General features: G+C 37.4%; 10 protein-coding genes and 1 non-coding gene across 11 annotated transcripts; 4 read left to right on the forward strand and 7 right to left on the reverse strand.

Moving 5' to 3' along the window:
• Positions 1-750: 750 nt before the first annotated feature.
• Positions 751-2,015, forward strand: NCAS0A04270 (40S ribosomal protein RACK1; the record flags this gene model as incomplete). Its single annotated transcript, XM_003673324.1, has 2 exons — positions 751-1,284; positions 1,593-2,015. The coding sequence occupies 2 exons, from the start codon at positions 751-753 to the stop codon at positions 2,013-2,015; spliced, it is 957 nt and encodes a 318-aa protein (XP_003673372.1).
• Positions 2,016-2,185: 170 nt separating this feature from the next.
• On the reverse strand, positions 2,186-4,507 carry OCT1 (metalloendopeptidase; the record flags this gene model as incomplete). The annotated part of the gene is made up of 1 exon (XM_003673325.1): positions 2,186-4,507. One exon carries the CDS (start codon positions 4,505-4,507, stop codon positions 2,186-2,188), a length of 2,322 nt encoding a protein of 773 aa, XP_003673373.1.
• Positions 4,508-4,821: 314 nt separating this feature from the next.
• Positions 4,822-6,141, reverse strand: RMA1 (putative tetrahydrofolate synthase; the record flags this gene model as incomplete). The annotated part of the gene is made up of 1 exon (XM_003673326.1): positions 4,822-6,141. One exon carries the CDS (start codon positions 6,139-6,141, stop codon positions 4,822-4,824), a length of 1,320 nt encoding a protein of 439 aa, XP_003673374.1.
• A 336-nt stretch (positions 6,142-6,477) lies between these two features.
• On the reverse strand, positions 6,478-7,215 carry SHE2 (She2p; the record flags this gene model as incomplete). Its single annotated transcript, XM_003673327.1, has 1 exon — positions 6,478-7,215. The coding sequence occupies one exon, from the start codon at positions 7,213-7,215 to the stop codon at positions 6,478-6,480; it is 738 nt and encodes a 245-aa protein (XP_003673375.1).
• Positions 7,216-7,490: 275 nt separating this feature from the next.
• Positions 7,491-11,189, reverse strand: NCAS0A04310 (myosin family protein; the record flags this gene model as incomplete). Its single annotated transcript, XM_003673328.1, has 1 exon — positions 7,491-11,189. The coding sequence occupies one exon, from the start codon at positions 11,187-11,189 to the stop codon at positions 7,491-7,493; it is 3,699 nt and encodes a 1,232-aa protein (XP_003673376.1).
• A 391-nt stretch (positions 11,190-11,580) lies between these two features.
• Positions 11,581-13,650, reverse strand: NCAS0A04320 (uncharacterized protein; the record flags this gene model as incomplete). The annotated part of the gene is made up of 1 exon (XM_003673329.1): positions 11,581-13,650. One exon carries the CDS (start codon positions 13,648-13,650, stop codon positions 11,581-11,583), a length of 2,070 nt encoding a protein of 689 aa, XP_003673377.1.
• A 434-nt stretch (positions 13,651-14,084) lies between these two features.
• On the reverse strand, positions 14,085-14,978 carry PMU1 (putative phosphomutase; the record flags this gene model as incomplete). The annotated part of the gene is made up of 1 exon (XM_003673330.1): positions 14,085-14,978. The coding sequence occupies one exon, from the start codon at positions 14,976-14,978 to the stop codon at positions 14,085-14,087; it is 894 nt and encodes a 297-aa protein (XP_003673378.1).
• A 270-nt stretch (positions 14,979-15,248) lies between these two features.
• Positions 15,249-15,578, reverse strand: SPG4 (Spg4p; the record flags this gene model as incomplete). The annotated part of the gene is made up of 1 exon (XM_003673331.1): positions 15,249-15,578. The coding sequence occupies one exon, from the start codon at positions 15,576-15,578 to the stop codon at positions 15,249-15,251; it is 330 nt and encodes a 109-aa protein (XP_003673379.1).
• A 334-nt stretch (positions 15,579-15,912) lies between these two features.
• Positions 15,913-15,985, forward strand: NCAS0Atrna5K. The gene has a single exon. It is a non-coding gene; the product is annotated as a tRNA-Lys (tRNA).
• A 561-nt stretch (positions 15,986-16,546) lies between these two features.
• Positions 16,547-18,256, forward strand: PGM1 (phosphoglucomutase PGM1; the record flags this gene model as incomplete). Its single annotated transcript, XM_003673332.1, has 1 exon — positions 16,547-18,256. The coding sequence occupies one exon, from the start codon at positions 16,547-16,549 to the stop codon at positions 18,254-18,256; it is 1,710 nt and encodes a 569-aa protein (XP_003673380.1).
• A 370-nt stretch (positions 18,257-18,626) lies between these two features.
• Positions 18,627-20,681, forward strand: YPK1 (serine/threonine protein kinase YPK1; the record flags this gene model as incomplete). The annotated part of the gene is made up of 1 exon (XM_003673333.1): positions 18,627-20,681. One exon carries the CDS (start codon positions 18,627-18,629, stop codon positions 20,679-20,681), a length of 2,055 nt encoding a protein of 684 aa, XP_003673381.1.
• Positions 20,682-20,905: the final 224 nt, after the last annotated feature.

Raw genomic sequence — 20,905 nt, forward strand, 5'->3', positions numbered from 1 at the left:
AAAAATAATTCCTTCAGTTTCTTTGCCCTTACGCTTCAGATAAGGGCCCCATTAAATAGGGCAAAAGGTATGGGTAAGAGAATTACCTACACCAACTCACACACGTAGAAGGTTACATTCCTGAATGAGATACTAAGAGCTGGTATAAAACATGAACAGCGACCTTGATCTCCCCGTAAAAGGAAAAGGCATTATAATTCTTACTGTAGATAGCCGCCACTATTCTAAAATGGAAATGTTGCCCTACCTTTCAAAACAATATCCTATCAAAAAGTAACTGTATTTCGGAACATTATGAAATGATTCACAAAAGGGGAACAAAGTCAAAGTTTGAACTCAATGGTGCTTCCCAAAAATTAAAGCTTTGTTCAACCTTTTCAATTGAAGAATGGACCTTCATCAGAAGATAAATAGGTATAATATAGCTGTCTTGATACTTCTTACCCAGTAGGAAAATTAATAAAATGTCCGGATGTTTTCTTTAAAAACAGTCCGTGCCTAAATATTCGCAGAATAAGCAACATTTTACAGCGAAAATTACAGAACGTTTGTTGAAAAATTTCAAAGGCCCGCAAAAGTTGACCATTTCAAAAAAAGGCGTCAAGATTTCCATGGCAAACACTCTTCCAATCCGCTGAAAAACTATATAAACTGACGCCTTATCATGTTTCCGTTTCTATTTGGCTTTTCCGCTTATTAATTTAAGTCTCAAATTTTTCAAAAGCACAACAACAAATATATAAAGCAAAAATGTCATCTAACGAAGTTTTAGTTTTGAGAGGTACCTTAGAAGGTCACAACGGATGGGTCACTTCCTTGGCCACCTCTGCTGGTCAACCAAACTTATTGTTGTCCGGTTCCCGTGATAAGACTTTGATCTCCTGGAAGTTGACTGGTGACGACCAAAAGTTCGGTGTCCCAGTTAGATCCTTCAAGGGTCACTCTCACATTGTCCAAGACTGTACCTTGACTCAAGATGGTGCTTACGCTCTATCTGCCTCTTGGGATAAGACTTTGAGACTATGGGATGTTGCCACTGGTGAAACCTACCAAAGATTTGTCGGTCACAAGTCTGATGTTATGTCTGTTGCCATTGATAGAAAGGCATCCATGATTATTTCTGGTTCTCGTGATAAGACTATCAAGGTCTGGACTATCAAGGGTCAATGTTTGGCTACTTTATTGGGTCATAATGACTGGGTTTCCCAAGTTAGAATTGCTCCAACTGATCAAAATGATGACTCTGTAACCGTTATCTCAGCTGGTAACGATAAAATGGTAAAGGTATGTTTTTTTATTTTTTTATTTCCAATAATTACGAAAGGTTTATTTATTGATTCTCAATATTCATTGAAATTGTTTTGGTTCTTTGCGAATTTTATTACATGATGACAACATTTATTTCAGACGGGGCCATCTACCTCGAAAAAAATGAGAATACTAATTAACACCAAGATCTACTCTGATATAATAAAATTTGATAACAACTAAACTATTTCTGGGTATTTTGAGATTTAAGGAAACCTATTTCGAAGAATTCAATTACAATTCGATTACTAACAATTTTACTTTTTCTGTTCCTTTAAAATTAGGCCTGGAATTTGAACCAATTTCAAATTGAAGCCGACTTTGTCGGTCACAATGGTAACGTTAATACTGTTACCGCATCTCCAGATGGTACTTTGATTGCCTCTGCTGGTAAGGATGGTGAAATTATGTTATGGAACTTGGCTGAAAAGAAGGCTATGTACACTTTATCAGCTCAAGACGAAGTCTTCGCCTTGGCTTTCTCTCCAAACAGATACTGGTTGGCTGCCGCCACTGCTTCTGGTATCAAGATCTTCTGTTTGGACCCACAATCTTTGGTGGACGACTTGAGACCAGAATTTGCTGGTTACAACAAGTCTGCTGAACCACATGCCGTGTCTTTGGCTTGGTCTGCTGACGGTCAAACTCTATTCGCTGGTTACACTGATAGTGTCATCAGAGTGTGGCAAGTCATGACCGCCAACTAATTTGGCTAGAATAAGCGCATATTCCTCGATAACAATAATATATACAAGAACCATATAGACTAAATAACGATAAATTCAATGATACTACAATAATTAAAATTATTATTATTTACAGGCTAGAGTTTTATTCTATATTAGTCAATGTTATTAAATATGCCGTGAAAACGTCCTCACAAACCTTCTGTTTGTCCAATATATTTCATCGCATTCGCATCACCCTTTGCCAATTCTGGTTGTTCCAGTACATCGGCTATGCAATGCCAAGGATCTCGCAATCCTCCCCATTTTAAAACACAATTTTTAAATTTTTCACCACCTTCTCTGCTAAATGGATCTTTTGCAAATAATTGATCCCAAACTTTTGATGCAATGGCTCTGTCAAATAAATAACTATAATAACTCGCACCATAACCAAATAAATGACCAAATTTACCGCACCAATTACTCTTATTGTCAACGAGTACTTTTAAATCCTCTTCCAAAGTTTGATATATTTTAACCACATCGACATGATCAAGATCTTTTATAATATTTTCACTATAGAGTTCTTGATCTAGCATGGCCATCTTCCCTTGAGAAAAGGTTTCACAGTCTTGTAAAAATTTCATCTTTTTAAGATGAGCTTCAATAACATATTCAGATACCCTCTCATTTGTTTCATAATGGAATCCTATTTCGTGTAAAACTCTCTTGTCACGAGCAAAATGTTCCATTAATATACTAGGCAACTCAACAAAATCTGTTGCACATCTTGTCCCGCTAACATTTTGCAATCTTGATCTCCCAAGCATGGAATGCATGGCATGTCCCATTTCATGAAATAACGTTTCAATCTCATTTAGTTGTAAAAGACATATCATTTTATCATTTGATGTCAAAGTTGATGAAAAATTACATACAAGAGAAATAACAGGTAGTTGGAATGCTGTACCATCTGGATTGGTACCAATTTGTATGGTAGAAAGATCATTTTCATCAGGATATATTTGTCTCGAGCAACAAACTGTGAAGTGAGCGGGGTTTGATGTCTTCCCAGCCCTTTCAAATAAATCACAATACACTACTCCAATCAATCCCTCTGTTTCGGATATTACGTTTAGTCTTCTTACCTCGGGCGACCATGTCTCACCCTCTTCTGGAACCACGGCTTCCAAACGGATACCATAAATCCTCTGGAATATGTGCGACAAACCCTTCATTATGTTCCCCATAGTAAAATACATATTTATTGGATGATTTTCATAAAGATTAACGTCTTTTGCTTTTGAATGAATTGTTGTGTAGTATTCACGATCCCATGGCGATATCAAATCTAAGATTGCAGTTGTGCTATCACTTGTTGGAATATTTAACTCTTTGCACTTGAGATCGGCCATAAATTTCAATTCTTGGGCAGCTTTTGGTCTCATGTAATCCATCAAAGTTTTAATGAAATCACGAACATTTTGTGGGGTTTTCGCCATCTTCCCTTCTAATTGATATTTTGCAAAACTACATTTGTTTAAGAGATGTGCCAAGATAGCTCTCAATTTGACCAGATGTGTTAATCTCCTGATTTGATCGTTGGGGCAGCTATGTAATGAGGCCCATACTTTTGCTCTTATTGTTGCATCTGGGCAACTTCTTATTAATGATATGGGAATGTATCCTGATGTTGGAATTTTATAATATTTTCCCGTTATATCCTTAGGTAACTGTTTTAACAACAAACTGTTAACCCCACTTTTATTTAGCTCTGAACATTTAATTTTTACATGATTGGATTTGATCAAGTCAATATTATTAATAAAGTCTTGTCCTGTTAAACTGATTTCTTGTGATAGAGAAATAAATTGTTTCCTTATATTAGGGTCCATATAAATCCCAGATTTTTCAAAGTCCTCTAATAGCAGCTTTCCAACTTTAATCTCCTCTGGAGTTAATTTGGAGTTAATATTTGGGTCATTCAAAACATGCTTTAAGATATCACATAAAACAACATCCGTATTTAGCACATTCATAAATTCAAACATTTGTTCATGGCAGTCTTGTGCTGCCTTAACAAATGCCTCATCAGGATGAGTTGATCGTATGAACTCACATAGGTCGATGACCCTACAAAGCGTGTCGCTTAGTCTATCCAAATTCATTATGAAACCCATCTCACCTTTGAAGGATCTATCATTTTTCATAGTATCAACCAAAGAGCGTGCCTTTTCTAGTGATTTATTACTGAACTCCTTCAAACCTTTCGGACTTGTCAAATAAGGATTTAGAAATAAACCCTTCTCTTCTGGCAATCTGGTAAACTTTGACAGCAGCTTTTCTTTATAACCTCTTTCTCTTGAGGTTAGATTGTTCCAATAGTCGGCATCGTCAAAGGCTTTTTTCAATTGATCTTCTGAAGAAAGAGGTTTCCATGGTGGAATGATAGTGGAATAACATGAACGCTTCAATCCATTGAAAAGAAAAGGTAAAACTACACTTTTCCTGACAGGTAAGGTTTTCAACATTACCACCACCTAATGTTTCTCTTTAGTCGATTAGTCTAACAATGTAACTCCGAATGAGTACGTATTTGTACATCCAAAAAATCTTTTTCGGCAATGTGCGAGCAACTTTTGATTTCTGGAGATTTAGTCATCTCATCGCCAGAATTATTGTAGTAGTCAGTATGAAGGCTTTTAAAGTGCTACTGTTTTATACTGTAATTTTAACAAATGATAATACAGATATGTAGATAAGGTCCTAAATAATTAAATGTGTTTTTTTCCTGTGGGAATGCTTCTATTTTTCAATAGTTAGATAATGCTGCGATGCAAAAAGATTATTGTCCAAGATTGCTGTTATGGACACGGAGTAACTCACCACATAAGTAAAGTGAGCCGCATACAACAATTGGATAGTTATTAGATATATTGTTTGTTGTCAGTTGCTCTGATGCGAGAGCTGGTAATGTTTTTGATAAGTCCGGTTGAACTTCCACGTTTCGAGTATACCTCTGTTCAATAAAGTGACATAATTCGTTGGGGTCAGTAGCCTGAATCCATGGCATTCCATCTACTGATCCAAACTTGGTAACAATGACACGGTCGTTTTCTCTTAATAAAGGATCCAATAATGGTGCTAACTTCTTCCCAGAAGTAACTGCTAAAACAAATGTTATCGGAGTTTCTCCAAATTCATGTCTCAAATATTTTGCCAATTCAATAGCTGCACTGCCGTTATGGGCCCCATCTAAGGTCAAAGTTAAAGCTATTTCACGGTTATCAAGTGCGTCACTATAGTGATACCTGACTTTATGTAATCTTCCTGGCCATGTCACAGACACTAAACCCTTCTTGAGATCACCTTCTGTTATCATAATTTCTTTACTTGTTTGTAAGTAATCTAGTATGGAAATAGCTACTCTTAAATTAAAAATTTGATATTCACCATTTAAAGGTAACTTTCCAGGATTTAGAATACCCCATGAGTCAGTATCAATAGTCTTATTACCTACTAACCCATTTGTAATTTTCAATTGACAGCCAACAGCAGCACTAGCTTTTCTAACCACATCTAAGACTGTCTCATCATTAGATCCATCGACTACAGCAAATTTTACTCCAGGTGTAATAATTCCAGCCTTTTCCATCGCAATCTGCGATAAGGTATTTCCCAAGAAACTTTCATGGTCAAGTCCAATCTTTGTGATACCACATGCCAATTTAGAAGATCCAGGAATAATATTAGTAGCGTCTAATCTACCGCCCAGACCAACCTCTAGGATACAATATCTACAATTAACCTGATGAAAATATTTCAAAGCCGTACACGTTAGTAATTCAAATTCCGAACAATTTAATTTAAACTTATCGTTAATAGTGGATAAATCTGATCTAATTTTCTTAAATTCCAACTCAGGCATTGCAACATTGTTTACCGTTATAGAATCAGTAATCTTGATTAAATGTGGTGAGGTAAATTTCCCAATTCTTGTAGCATGCGAATTTTTTTGGTTATGTCTTAGTATCCACGATAAATATGAACAAACGGATCCCTTTCCATTGGTACCAGCAATGTGCAAAACTTTCAACTTCTTATGAGGGTTCCCAATATGGTCCAATAAACTGCCTATTCGAGACAAGCCTAGATCGATAGCCATGATTGATCCTTGATGAACTTAATGTGTTAAGAACAAAATATTTGAGCAAAAAACCGTAGGACTAGAACAATAGGTATCCTTTATATAAAATATAATAGGAACCTTAGATATTTTTGCTCCGGAGCTATGGATCCCACATTCTTCAACATCATCGAAGAAATAAGATTTTCCATTTTCCCAATCTTTGACGATTGAAATTTGAAAAATAGCGCAAGGTGGAATAATGGATAAGCGTAACCAGCAGAACAAACAAACAGTAGAGATCGGCGTATCGTTATTTATGTATTTATATGTTCTATACATTTTTAAATCATTATGGTAAACACAGGTGCCCATTTAAGTTTGATTCTTGAATTTCCCAAAGTTTTCATGCCAATTGGATGCAGTCTCTTCAAATTCTTCTTGCAAAATTTCTAATTTCTGCTCCAGAATCTGGGTCCATTGATTCGCTAAAGATTCGAACTCCTCCTCATCATCTACAGGAACAACCTCCTGTAAGAAAATGTTATCTGTCTCTTCCTGCTGGGTACCATCTTCGATAGCACATTTACGAGAGAATTCAATAATTTCCATATTCAGCAACGGACTTTCTAGTTCCAACGATTCTATCAACCATTGACTGAATTTAATAAAATGATTATAAGTATCATCCATGATGATGATGGTGTCAGTGCTTAAATTCAAATTTGTATTTAGAGTCTTTGCTATGATTTCCTTCTGCAAAGATTGGGTGAAATAATAATTTAGCAGATCGAAAGTCTCCAAACATTTAATAAAAAAAGACCCCAGCGGTATTAAAAGGGCAGATAAATCTTCCTCAACCAAGTAACTAGAAATGTCAAATTTCAATAGGGAATCATTGAAAAACCTTAGCTTCTTCACGAATTTGATCAATGTAGTTCTTTCAAATCTTAAGGTGGAAACCTTTCGTAGATGCCCAATAAATTTATTCAATATGTTGATATGGTTTGAGAAATACACAGAGTGTAATTCAATGGCTTTTGTTAATGCGACGACTATATCTTCCGTGATATAAAGAGATGGAGCCACTCCTTGACTGGAAGTTTCTGACATCAGTAAAAATGTGTTAAATCTTGTGAGAATGAGCAGTTAGGAAATGCAGCGTTTCTAGAACCTTCGAGATCACCTCCTTGCTTTTTGCCGATTGTCTATCTTGTTTTTGTTAAACTGTCAACAATGGGAAAATGTGAAAATTTCATCTGCATAAAATTACATAATCTATCGACTCGAAAACAATTCTCGAACTGAGATTAATTAATTATTTATTTAATAGTATATAAAGTATTTCTTTTTCTATACATAAGGATTATGATAAGATGACAGGTTCTCTACCAATCATCATCGTCATCATCGCCGTTATTGTCTTCTCCCTCACTTTCATCTCTCATCTTATTTGCTCTTGCAGCTAAAGCAGATGCTAAACCATCAGTGAAACCTGGGCCTGGGTTGGCTGCAGGTGTAGGCTGCTGTTGTTGTTGTTGGACGACAGGAACATGTGCTTTTGGTGCAGGAACCGCAGCGGGTGCAGGAGTGTGAACAGATCCCTTAACTTCTGCAATATAAGCAGTAGGAACCCAACCTTGCTTGGAACCATCTAAAGTCTTAGCCAATGACCACCCACTTGGCTCTTGTCTTGTAATATAAACAACTTCACCCTTCTTTAAAGGCAGTTCGGATGCTGCCCCTGTCCCTGCGAAATCAAAAGCAGCTTCAAACTTGGGCTCTGTTTGTCCCATTGGCGGAGGTGGAGGTGGAGGAGGTACAGCTGCTGCTGCTGGTTTCTGGATATGGCGTTCTTGTTCTTTTGGTCGTTGGGTTGGTTTTTGTGCTTGCTGAGGTTTTGGTGGTGCTACCCTCTTCTTAGCCGGACGATGTTGTGGTTTAGTACCAGGATTTGGAGCAGCTGGTTTAGAGTTCCCATTTGGATGGTACACAGCTTGAGCAGCACTGGCAGCCAAATTTTGCGATCCTGGTGGGGGAGGTGCAACCTTCTTTGTTGCAGGTCTAGATGTTGCAACCGGCTTTGGACTTCTTGGCTGTTGTGAAATACTGGATTTTGGTCGTGAATTATGTGTATAAGATGTGGAATAACTGGCACTTGATGAACCACCCTTGTTTCTAGGCTTCTTCTTGGACTTGGAGTTTGCTGGATGTCCACGGCGAACAAAAATGGTACTGGATTTATACAGATCACTATATTTTGGTGCTGTGTCACTGATACTCGATTTAACCGAATGGAGTTTCCCAGGCTTCTTTTGATATTGGATAGTAGGCCCAACCTTTACCTGAATTCCACCATTTAATTTCTTCATTTGCGTAATAAGTTCAGTTTTGAATGAGGTATTGATAAATGGATCCGGAAGAGAAGAACCACTCATGACAATACCAATCCAATCATCTTGCAATGATGTTAAACTGACCTCTCTTATACTTTTCAAATTGATACTATAATCTTGCATGTACTTCATTGAATTTTGGACCATGGTTTGCCCAACAATGTAGAATGTTGTAGGTGTCAAAATAAATGTCTTTCTCAATCTTTGGGCTGATCTACCAAACTTAGAATGTAACATTTCACCATGAATAGAAAACACCACTCTTTCTTTAATCCCAGCTTGCCTTTTAATATAGGATCCCTTAGATTTAGATTCATTACAAGAAAGGTAGTCACCCATAAAAGCTCTATATCCCAATAATGACATTGACCTCCTTTCTTTTCTTCCACCCAATAATTTCGTACCTTCATCACGTAGTTGCTCGTACTTATTACCACTTTTTCTTTCTCTTATCGTTCGTTGAATTCTAATGGCTGCATCTATTCTCCTTCTCAAGAAACGTCTCCAGGCACGTTGAATTCTAGCTGCCATATTATGCCAGTATCTGTCTCTCATATGCTCCAGTGCAAATAAGGTTTCAGGAGTTTTAATGAAAACACTAGTTGTACCCAACTGGTACTCAGAAGCTGGGATAGAGGCATCATTCAAAATATGCTGAACAGCATCTAATGTCTCACCTTGCCAAGTATAGTCACCAGCATAAGAACAATGAGGTGATAATAAGTAGAATCTTTCAACAAATTTCTCAAAAGTTTGTCTATAAGCAAAACCGGCTCTTCTAATTCTAACATTCTCCTGTAAACCTAAATATTTAACTTGGTGTAACACTTGGTGATCATCGTAATCGTTTGGTGATTTTGTTTGATTTGGTTTAATCGTTCTAATGTAGGAGGGTTGGGCCTTTGATAATGTTTCCACCAACTCATTTGCACTTTTGATGATTTTGTCACCAGCAGTTGGTGGTCTTCTTTTTGATTCCTTATCGACTTCCACAGGGAATATTCCGGATAAGAATGGATTTGTGGTTGTTGCAATCAATTCCACAAGATCCTTTTGTAATTGATCTTTATTCTTATCAGTAATACCATTGACATCGTAAGTAACATCACCAGCATAATGTTTAATGACAAACTTGTTAGATCTTAATTCGAAATGAGGATTACTGCTGAACATGTTCAGACGTTGGGCAAATGCTTGATCAGCGGCATTTGAATCGGCATGTGCTGTTGCAACAGAATCATTCATGGCAGCAAAGATACCAGGTGGTCTCTTGGCTTCAATTAAATCACAAACGACTTTATTGTCAAAGTATTTAATAGGAGTCCACTTAATCTTTTCTCTCTTATATGTTTCTTGCTCAGATTTTAAAGTCAATTGGATGAAGATTTGTTGTAACTTTTCATTAACATAATTAATACATATTTGTTCAAAAGAATTATGCTCAAAAATTTCAAAACCATAGATATCCAAAATACCGATAGATCTATCAGCACCGGGGTAGGCCTGCAAAGAAACATTTACTCTGCCAACAATCCATTCGAATAAATTGTTGTAGATTGCCTTAGCAAGAGCATCTCTTACAGCTGTTGCCTGAACAATATTCAGTGGGACATGGTATACGGAACCTCTTCTCATACCGTGATTTGTTTCCATGACTCTTTCGACTAATGATTTGATCAATAAGGGCGCATCAATTTGTAGAAGGTAAGCAACAAAATCAGTAACTGAAGTATCTCTAACTTGAGCATTACCTTCTTCATTTTCAACGAAAGAGACATTACCAATCCACAAGACAGCAGCAAGCATTCTGAAGATCTGATCTTGTTCCTCTTGGTGTAATCCAATGACTTCCATAGCCTTTAATGTTTCTCGATAATCATTCACATCATCAATGGTGTCAACACTTGTACACCCTGAGGCTGATGTATAAATATATTGTTCAGGTTTTTGGACACCGAATGTCTGTCTATAGGCGTCTGAGGCACCTTTGGTAAACTGATAGAAGATGTGAAAATTTCTTTCATTTTTAATTTGGCTAACAACTCTTTGCTTTTCCAACAGATAATTAGTAATATTACCGGCACAAGGCTCAAACTGGGAGTTGAATCTAATTTCTAAATATTTACCATGTCTTGATGAATTATTATTTCTTAATGTCTTTGCACAACCAAAAGATTCCAACAATGGGTTAGTGGCCAAAACCATATCTTTAATCTTCCCAATGGATTCTGAATGGGTAGTAGAAGCTGAAGCGATATATTGCATAATTCTCTTGGCAGCTTCAGTTTTCCCTGCACCTGACTCACCTGAGATGATGACACATTGGTTTTCATTATATGATTTCATATTATAATACATGGATTCTGCAATTGCGAAGACATGAGGTGGGACCTCTAATCTATTCTTCCCTTTATATGACTCTACAATGGCATCTGTGTAAATTCCTAGATCACGAAAAGGATTCACACTAATCAGAACATGGCCAATATAGGTATAAATGGTACCATTCATAAATCTCTTTTTCAAGTTGTCATTGATAGTTTCGTCTGAAATTTTGGACAATAAGGTTAAATCAGAAACACCAACTTCCTTTTTCTTGGTGGCATCAAATGTGGCTTTCTTAATCTTGGCAGATCGCTTTGCTGGCTCTTGAGCATTCTTATTACGTGCCCCTCTTTTCAATAAAGCCATGGTGGGTTTCTATTCTATGTATACCCTTAACCTACTTAAAAGTTTTTGAATTGTTTATTGTCTTTAAAACGAGAATGAATAGGAGAACATTCAATGTTGATTCAAACTTTATTGTAGAGGCTTGTTTTAAACTTCCCTGATTAACAAATAAAACTCCTATAATTTTCCGGGTAAAAAATGCTAAGGCGAGATAGACTTTCTTACATACAAAAAATAAGATCAGTGCCGGATCTGTACATTAATAAGAAAAGTCAAATAACCTGTTGTATTCAATCTTAATTTTCTTTCTTATATTCATTATTAATTTGTGTTTATGTATTTGTGCTAGTCTATTAAAAAAATGTGTGTTAATACAAAATGTTGCAAAATGAGAAGAAAAGAATGTAAACGACTAGTGTCTACCACCTGTACGTTGGTGACGCAATTCTTTTTGTTCATTTTCAACTTTAGGATCAAAGGATATAAATTCGTCCAACCCCTTCCCAGTTGGGACCATTGGTAAAACAGGAACTTTCTTCTCGATTTCAACTTCCAATAGGACTGGGCCAGGATGAGAAATAAATTCTGTTAGTGCGGCATCCAAATCGGATTGCTTTTTCACTCTAATACCCTTTAAACCCATGGCATCTGCTAATTTTATAAAATCTGGATTCAATTGATGTGTATGAGAATAACGATGCTCATAGAATAATGACTGCCATTGGGTGACCATACCTTGTTCTTCGTTATTTAGTATTAAGACTTTCACAGGAGTACCGGCTTGAACAGCTGAACTCAATTCTGTTAGAGACATATTGAAAGAAGCATCACCATCAATATCGATGACCAAGGCTTCTGGCTTTGCCACTTGAGCACCAATTGCTGCAGGTAACCCGTATCCCATTGTACCCAACCCACCCGAACTAATGAAACTACGTGGGTTTTTCCATGTCCAATGTTGTGCTGTCCACATTTGATGTTGACCAACACCGGTGGTAACAATAACGGGTCTTCCAGAATCGTTTGCCAGTTTCGACAATTTGGTGATGACGGTTTGGGGCTTTATCTTAGAAGTTGGAGTTTCTCTCATGTAATCATAAGGATATTGCTTTTTCCACTTATTAATCATACCGAACCATTCATTTCTTTCTCTTACAGGAAAAATCTTAGTCAACATTTTTTCCACGTTAGCTGTAGCATCACCTTCGACAGCAACTTGAGTCTCGACAACTTTGCTTATATTCTTTGGCGATATTTCGAAATGAATAATACCACCTCTCCCCTCCATAGCAGCACGACGAGCTTCGGGAGCAAATTTGGTAATATTACCAGTGACACGATCGTCAAATCTTGTCCCCAAAGCTATGACTAAATCAGCGTTTTGAACTGCCAAATTAGCAGTAGCACAACCATGCATCCCCAACATATCTAACGATTTTGGATCCTCCTGATCAAATGCACCTAAACCTTGGATAGTTGTTGTTACTGGAATCTGAGCGCGATCACTTAATTCTTTAATGATTCTTGGTCCATCCACATTATTTAAAATACCAGCACCCACGTATAAAACTGGTTTCTTAGCAATATTAATTAACGCAGCAGCTCTCTCAATGTTTTCCATAGTGAATTCGTCATGAGCTAGCTTTGTAATTTGTGATAGAGCAGAGGATGGCAAGGTAGATTTGACAGGAATTGGATTTCTCAAGATAGCGGCAGTCACATCCTTTGGTAAATCCACCAAGACAGGACCAGGCCTACCACTCATTGCAATTTCGAATGCTTCATTAATACAACGAGGCATGTCATCCACTGTTCTCACCATGACATTCCACTTAGTACATGATCTGGATATTCCCAAAACATCAGCTTCCTGGAATGCATCTGTTCCAATGGCAGAGGTAGGTACTTGACCTGTGAAGACGACCATGGGGACTCCATCAGCGAGTGCATCAGCCATGGGAGTAATCACGTTAGTTGCGGCAGGTCCTGATGTGACAAGTACCACACCTGGCTTACCTGATGCTCTTGCATAGCCTTCAGCCATATGACCGGCACCTTGTTCATTCTTAGGTAGAATGAATTGGAAGGATTTACTATCATGAATGGCATCGTAGACGGGAAGAATGGCACCACCTGGATACCCGAATATTGTATCGACGTTATTTCTAAGAATCATTTCATGGAATATTTGACCACCTGTAAGTCCGATTAGGGAATTGTCCATTGCTGGGTCCTCACGGAACCTTTTTTTGGTTAGTGCTGATGAATCTAAAGGTTCCACATTGAAACTTGGTGCAGGTTCTGGTCTTGCTGAAGAAGTAAATGATGACGCAGTGGCAGTTGCAGTGGCTCTTGATTTGAGAGGATTTGAAGATTTAGAATAATGGCGATGAGCATTGTTCAATGGTAGGCACTGGGTAGTTGTCAAGCTAATAAGATACCGTTTGGCCGCGACATTTTTCACAGTGGTGTGTCTAATCATTTCTGTCTAATTAATTACTATGATGATTGACTATTTGATTGAATATGTAATTGATTCTTACATGGAACTGAGAAAAGTGGAGTAAGTTATGAAACTTTTCATTTTGAGATCCATCTATTTATTGCTGATAGTTTCTTTCTTTTGTTAACAAATTTTCCATGAAAGAGTGAGCCCAGTGTAATAAGGACAGTACGGTACTGGACAGAGACGAACAAGTAACAACTGTGCCAGATGATTCATCCTTTTAACTGAGAATCTGTTGTGGCATTGCGGCTACGCAGGGCGGGCTTTAAACAGCGCCCTGTTCGCGCTTATTTCTCCGATCGGAGTCCGTTACCGCTTTGACAGCTAGACAGACAGGACCCATGACAGTAATAGACAACGTAGAGTTTATTCAGTCTCTATATGTATCAAATATACTATATCAGATAAAATTACAAGCTTTTTTGAACTTTGACGACAGTACATACAATTTTCCCCGTGTCTAGCTTCAATACTGGTGGGTGGTTCAAGTTACGCAAAGTACTAGCGATGACACCTTCATGACAAGTAAGAGAAACAAATCTTTCATTGTCATCTAATTTGTCAAACATTTCACGAAGTCCAACATGAATACGTTGATCCATCTCTTTTTCTGTTTCTCGGTGGTCAGCTAACCAAAGTTGGTCCTCTTCCGGATACTCCTCTGCGTAGGTCCAATGAACCGTGTGGCCCGATGGTAACAGACAATTTTGATATTCCTCAGTGGTGGTGGAATGATTCACTCTCTTGTCACAAGTATGTTCACCTAGAGTTTCTCTCAAGTTCTCAATGACATGAATAACCAACTTTCTATCATCTTCCTCAGTTAATTCTTGTCCTTGTAAGACACAATTCCAAGATTTCATAAACGTTTCCAGACAACGTCTCAAGGGAGAACTGAAGAATCGATGAGGTAAGAACCCCATTTCATCAACGAGAGGAACCAAAATATCGCTCCCTGTGGCTTCCACCTGCTTCCTCCCTAAAGGAGTCAATCTTGAATCTATCCATTCACCATACTCATCACCGTTCAAGAATGACCAATACGAATCCCACTTCGCTTGACCGTACCTCTTGATAGCAGCATTATGATACCCTTCACCGTGTCTAGCAAGGACTAATAATTTGTATGTGTGCGTATCAGTGTCTTCAGGGATGGAATCATACAATTGCTTCCATGTTTCATGGTTAATCAGTTTAAGATGATCTTCCTTGGATGAATCAATTGGTGTGCATCCTAAAGTTGGATAAGCTTGGAAATACCCTGGAAGGGATTCAAATTCATGTTCTGTTTCTGTGATTGTCATTGTAAGCGTTTACGATTACTCGATATGCTTTTTGTTATTGTTAGATCTCAAACATACAAATCTAATTTTTCACTTCGATGATTTCTTGTTATTTTTATAATGCGCGGGGAAACAATCACGCTATAACATACGTATACAAATAAAAAATGACGAATATAATATTCTTAGTAATCTTTAACACAACTAAACATGTATGACTAATAAAAACTATGCTATAATATTTTTTCTAAAAGCGGGGGGCTTCTCTATTACCACCCTCAGTCCACACCATCAAAAATTAACCTTATTGTCGGGTTCTCCCTTCCTTGCTTTATCATAAAGGGCCTTAAACTCATTAGCAGTTAATTTATCTATGTCAACCAAATGTGGGCCATCATCACCTTTCAAAGCAGCCTTTACCGGTTCTGAAATGTTTGGATCATTCTGATATACGTCAACATCTGATTTCTTACGTGGTTTAGGTTCTACGTACTCTTTGGAATACAAGTATTGAGCGTTTCTTTGTTCTCCAATGTTGGAGTGTTGGACACCAAACATATCCGGGTCCTCGACGTGCTTATTCCTGTTGTAAACTGCAAATGCGTCCCAAATCTTACCCATTTTTAATTGTATTGTATTATCTTGTATTGTTCAGTCAAGTTATGTATGTTATTTTTTTCAGATCTGGGTAGAAAAGAGAGATAGAAACCAAGACGTAGAGTGTTTATATACGTAGATTTGGAAAACCCGTTCACTACTAACAAGTTGAAGGGAAGGGGGCCATATTGAGGACAGTGTGTGACACTAACTATCAGTAATATTAGTTATTTATTGGAGAAATACCATCCTTTACATACGGCTGTGGATCACAGAAAAGGAGAGCGGCTAAAGTAATCACATGGATTGAAATGGTCGGTGTGGAGAACTACTTAAACAGGAAAATTTCAAGAAATTAGCCTTGTTGGCGCAATCGGTAGCGCGTATGACTCTTAATCATAAGGTTAGGGGTTCGAGCCCCCTACAGGGCTATTCTTTCTTACTCTCTTGAACTTACTGGTTCATGTGCAGAAGGGAGTACACCTCTCTTTTTTCGATTGACTGTGAACTCTAAGTGATATATGAAATTGGTTCCAAGAAATGTCACTACGTAACTTAAGGTACAGATTTTAAGGTTGCCGAGTCCATTCGTGCAGATCAGACAAGGGTCCGGATCACTTCCTCCCGAGCCTCGCATGGCAGCCTGCCGTAGATCGGATGCCAATGGTCCAGAGCCAAATGAGAAGACATGGATATATAAATGACATGGGTTGAGGCCCTAAGCTTCCCATTTTGTTAAATTGATTTAACCATTGACTTGGCTGCTTAACAGAGTAACAAATACCCCGCTTTTCCTATACCTCTCCTTTCGCCCCTTTTTCAACAACACAGACTTATCCTGCAACATTTTCAAGGGAATCTGAAATCTGGAAAAAAAAAAGACAACAATCGAACAAAATATAAAAGGAACAATCAATTGTGTCCCTTCAAACTTAACAACATTGCATTTGAAACCCATTCTGAAAAGATAAACAAAGACACTTTCGAAAACAATGTCCCTTCAAATTGAAACTATTGGAACAAAACCATACCAAGACCAAAAACCAGGTACCTCTGGTCTACGTAAGAAGACTGCCATCTTCATGAATGAACCCAACTACACTGAGAATTTCATCCAAGCCATGCTGGACGCTATTCCAGAAGGTTCCCAAGACGCTACATTGGTAGTCGGTGGTGATGGTCGTTTCTATAATGATGTCATCATGAACAAGATCGCTGCCATTTCAGCTGCTAATGGTGTCAAAAAATTGATCATCGGTCAAAATGGTCTATTGTCTACCCCTGCTGCATCCCATATCATTAGATCATATGAAGAAAAGGTCACTGGTGGGATCATCTTGACTGCCTCTCATAACCCAGGTGGTCCAGAAAATGATTTGGGTATTAAGTACAATCTAGCTAATGGTGGGCCAGCACCAGAATCTGTCACCAATGCTATTTGGGAAGTCTCTAAGAAACTAACCCATTATAAGATAATTAAGAATTTCCCACCTTTAGATTTATCCAAGATGGGTAAAGATCAAAAATATGGTCCATTATTGGTTGATATCATTGATGTGACAAAAGATTATGTTGACTTCTTAAAGGAAATTTTCGATTTTGAATTGATCAAAAAATTCATCCATAAGCAACGTGAAACCAAAAACTGGAAATTACTTTTCGATTCCTTGAACGGGATTACAGGACCATATGGTAAGGCTATCTTCGTCGATGAATTTGATTTACCAGCTAATGAAGTCTTGCAAAACTGGCATCCAAAACCTGATTTTGGTGGATTACACCCAGATCCAAATTTAACTTATGCAAAGACCCTTGTTGAACGTGTTGACCGCGAAAAGATTGAATTCGGTGCAGCTTCCGATGGTGATGGGGACAGAAATATGATTTACGGTGCTGGTCCTGCATTTGTTTCACCAGGTGATTCAGTCGCTATCATTGCTGAATACGCCTCTGAAATTCCATATTTTGTTAAACAAGGTATATATGGTCTTGCACGTTCTTTCCCTACTTCTGCTGCTATTGATCGTGTGGCCAAAGCTCATGGTTTGAGTTGTTACGAAGTGCCAACTGGTTGGAAATTTTTCTGTGCCTTATTTGACGCTAAGAAGTTATCTATTTGTGGTGAGGAATCTTTTGGTACTGGTTCCAATCATATCAGAGAAAAGGATGGTCTTTGGGCCATTGTTGCCTGGTTAAATGTTTTGGCAATTTACAATAAACACAACCCAGAAAAGGATGCTTCTATTAAGACAATTCAAGAAGAATTCTGGAACAAATATGGTAGAACTTTTTTCACTCGTTATGATTACGAACACATTTCCAATGAAGATGCTTCCAAGGTAGTTGACTTATTGAACAATTTTGTATCTAAGCCAAACGTCATTGGTTCTGCTTTCCCAGGTGATGAATCATTAACTGTCGTGGATGCTGGCGACTTCTCTTACACTGACCTTGATGGATCTGTCTCTGATCACCAAGGTTTATTCTTTAAACTATCAAACGGTGCAAGAATTGTATTAAGATTATCTGGTACCGGTTCTTCAGGAGCTACAATTAGAATTTACGTGGAAAATTACACCGACGATAAAACTAAATACGAAGAATCTGCTCAAGATTTCTTAGCCCCTACCATTAAAACGGTGGTGAAATTCTTGAAATTCAAAGAATTTATTGGAACTGAAGAACCAACGGTCCGTACATGAATGGGTGAATGAATAATGAATAACTTATGTATTTCTTTGTTATAAACTTTTAGATAAACAATAATAGATAATGGATATAATTTACAAGTTGACTGCTTATTTCCGCGATTGCCCCTTTTCGCGTCGTGCTTTATGAATTTTGATATTCCTTCTGATTATGTATGGTTTTGAAAGAGGCGGCGACATTCTAATCTCTCGAATCAAGATATAACACCATCGAAAAAAAACAGAAAGACTTGTGTTACAATTCAAAGGAAGATCATTCGACTTCATTATTCTCGAAAGGCTAAGGTATAAAACAATCCTTTTATTTTTTTGCAACTTCAGACCAAAACAATTATCTTAGATAGACAGGAGGGAACTTTTTATAATGTATTCGTGGAAATCTAAGTTTAAATTTGGTAAATCAAAGGAGGAGAAGGAGAAACCATCCAAATATGGTGGCTTTTTCAATTCTGGTGATTCCAAAAAGGAAAGTAGTCCAACCTCCAAAACGCAAAGTAGCGGTGATTATTCCTCGGATAGAAAGGAAACAATAATCAATTCACCAAATACTATGGCACCCATGCGTTCCTCATATGAAGCGTCATCATCTACTTCGACTTTTGATAATGGATCTCATACTAGCTCCGATGAAAATAGCAATAATATATCACATGAATCCTCAGTGAGCCAAATATCTCAAGATACGGCATCTAATGATCCACACCCACAAAATACTCATATTTCTAGCTCAGGGATTATGACTATTAAAATATATAACGGTGATGCATTTACTCTACCGTTTCCAATTACATCAAATCAACAAATATTAAGTAAATTGTTGGGTTCAGGTATTTCTCCACCATCTACGGCTACACCAGATGTTGATACCTTGGTATCACAATTATCTCGAGTTCAATTACAAAATCAAGGACCTGCTGAAGAAAACTTATTGGCTAGTGATGTTTCATCCAAGTTTATTCCAGCAACAATAAAATTGCCAGGCTCATCTGTTCTGAATCCATTGTTATATTTCACCATCGAATTTGACAATACTGTGGCCACCATTGAACCTGAGTATGGTACCATGACTAAACCTGTATTTAATAAGATATCCACTTTTGATGTGACAAGGAAATTGCCATTTTTAAAAATCGACGTGTTTGCACGTATTCCCTCCATTTTGCTACCATCAAAAATGTGGCAACAAGAGATGTCTGCGAACGATGAGAAATTAAAAGAGATGCTGGAAAAGATAAATTCAAACCAAGACGTTCATCTTGATTCTTTCCAATTACCAATAAATCTGAAATTCGACACCGCTTCAAATATAAGGTTATACAATCATCATTGGGTTTCTTTGGAAAATGGGTTAGGAAGAATTAATATTAGTATTGATTACAAACCGTCCAGAAATAAACCACTATCTATAGATGATTTTGATTTATTAAAAGTGATTGGGAAGGGATCCTTTGGTAAAGTCATGCAAGTGAGAAAGAAAGATACTCAAAAGATTTATGCATTAAAGGCAATTAGAAAAGCTTATATTGTTTCTAAATCTGAAGTTACTCATACTTTAGCTGAAAGAACTGTGCTTGCAAGAATTGATTGTCCCTTCATTGTTCCCTTGAAGTTCTCATTCCAATCTCCTGATAAATTATATCTAGTGCTGGCATGCATTAATGGAGGGGAACTATTCTATCATTTACAAAAAGAAGGAAGATTTGATTTATCTCGTTCCAGGTTTTATGCTGCTGAATTATTATGCGCTTTGGAAACATTGCATAATTTGAATGTTATCTATCGTGATCTGAAACCTGAAAATATTCTTCTAGATTACCAAGGTCATATTGCATTGTGTGATTTTGGCCTTTGTAAGTTGAATATGAAAGACGATGATAAGACTGATACATTCTGTGGTACCCCAGAATATCTAGCACCAGAATTATTATTAGGGCAAGGTTACACTAAAGTAGTTGATTGGTGGACTTTAGGTGTCTTACTATATGAGATGTTAACTGGTTTACCTCCATATTATGACGAAGATGTACCAAAAATGTATAAAAAGATCTTACAAGACCCACTAAGATTCCCAGATGGGTTTGATAGAGATGCCAAAGATTTGTTAATTGGGTTGTTAAGTCGTGATCCTACCAGAAGATTAGGGTGTAATGGTGCAGATGAAATTAAGAACCATCCCTTCTTTAGTCAATTGTCGTGGAAACGTCTTCTAATGAAGGGATACATTCCACCATATAAACCACCTGTAACAAGTGCTATTGACACTAGTAATTTTGATCAAGAATTTACTCGAGAAAAGCCAGTAGATAGTGTGGTTGACGAATTCTTGAGTGAGAGTGTCCAAAAACAGTTTGGTGGATGGACATATGTGGGGAGTGAACAATTAGGAAGTTCCATGGTGCAAGGGAGAAGCATTAGGTAAGTACCTCATTAATCATATTTCAATGTATATAGTCGAACTATAATATTTTAAATTCTGAAATAACTTGCTTATGTAATTTGACGTTGGAAGCGATGCTTAGATTAATTTTTTTTTGCCCGCCTAAAAGAGCTGAAAATTTTTAGATATAGATGAGCATCACCTTTCCCCCTTCAATTACTTCAACTAAAAAGGATAAGTCTATGCAAAGGAAAGGACACTGAGAG

The sequence above is a fragment of the Naumovozyma castellii genome, chromosome 1 (genome assembly GCF_000237345.1).
Source record: "Naumovozyma castellii chromosome 1, complete genome".
Classification (NCBI taxonomy): Eukaryota; Fungi; Ascomycota; class Saccharomycetes; order Saccharomycetales; family Saccharomycetaceae; genus Naumovozyma; species Naumovozyma castellii.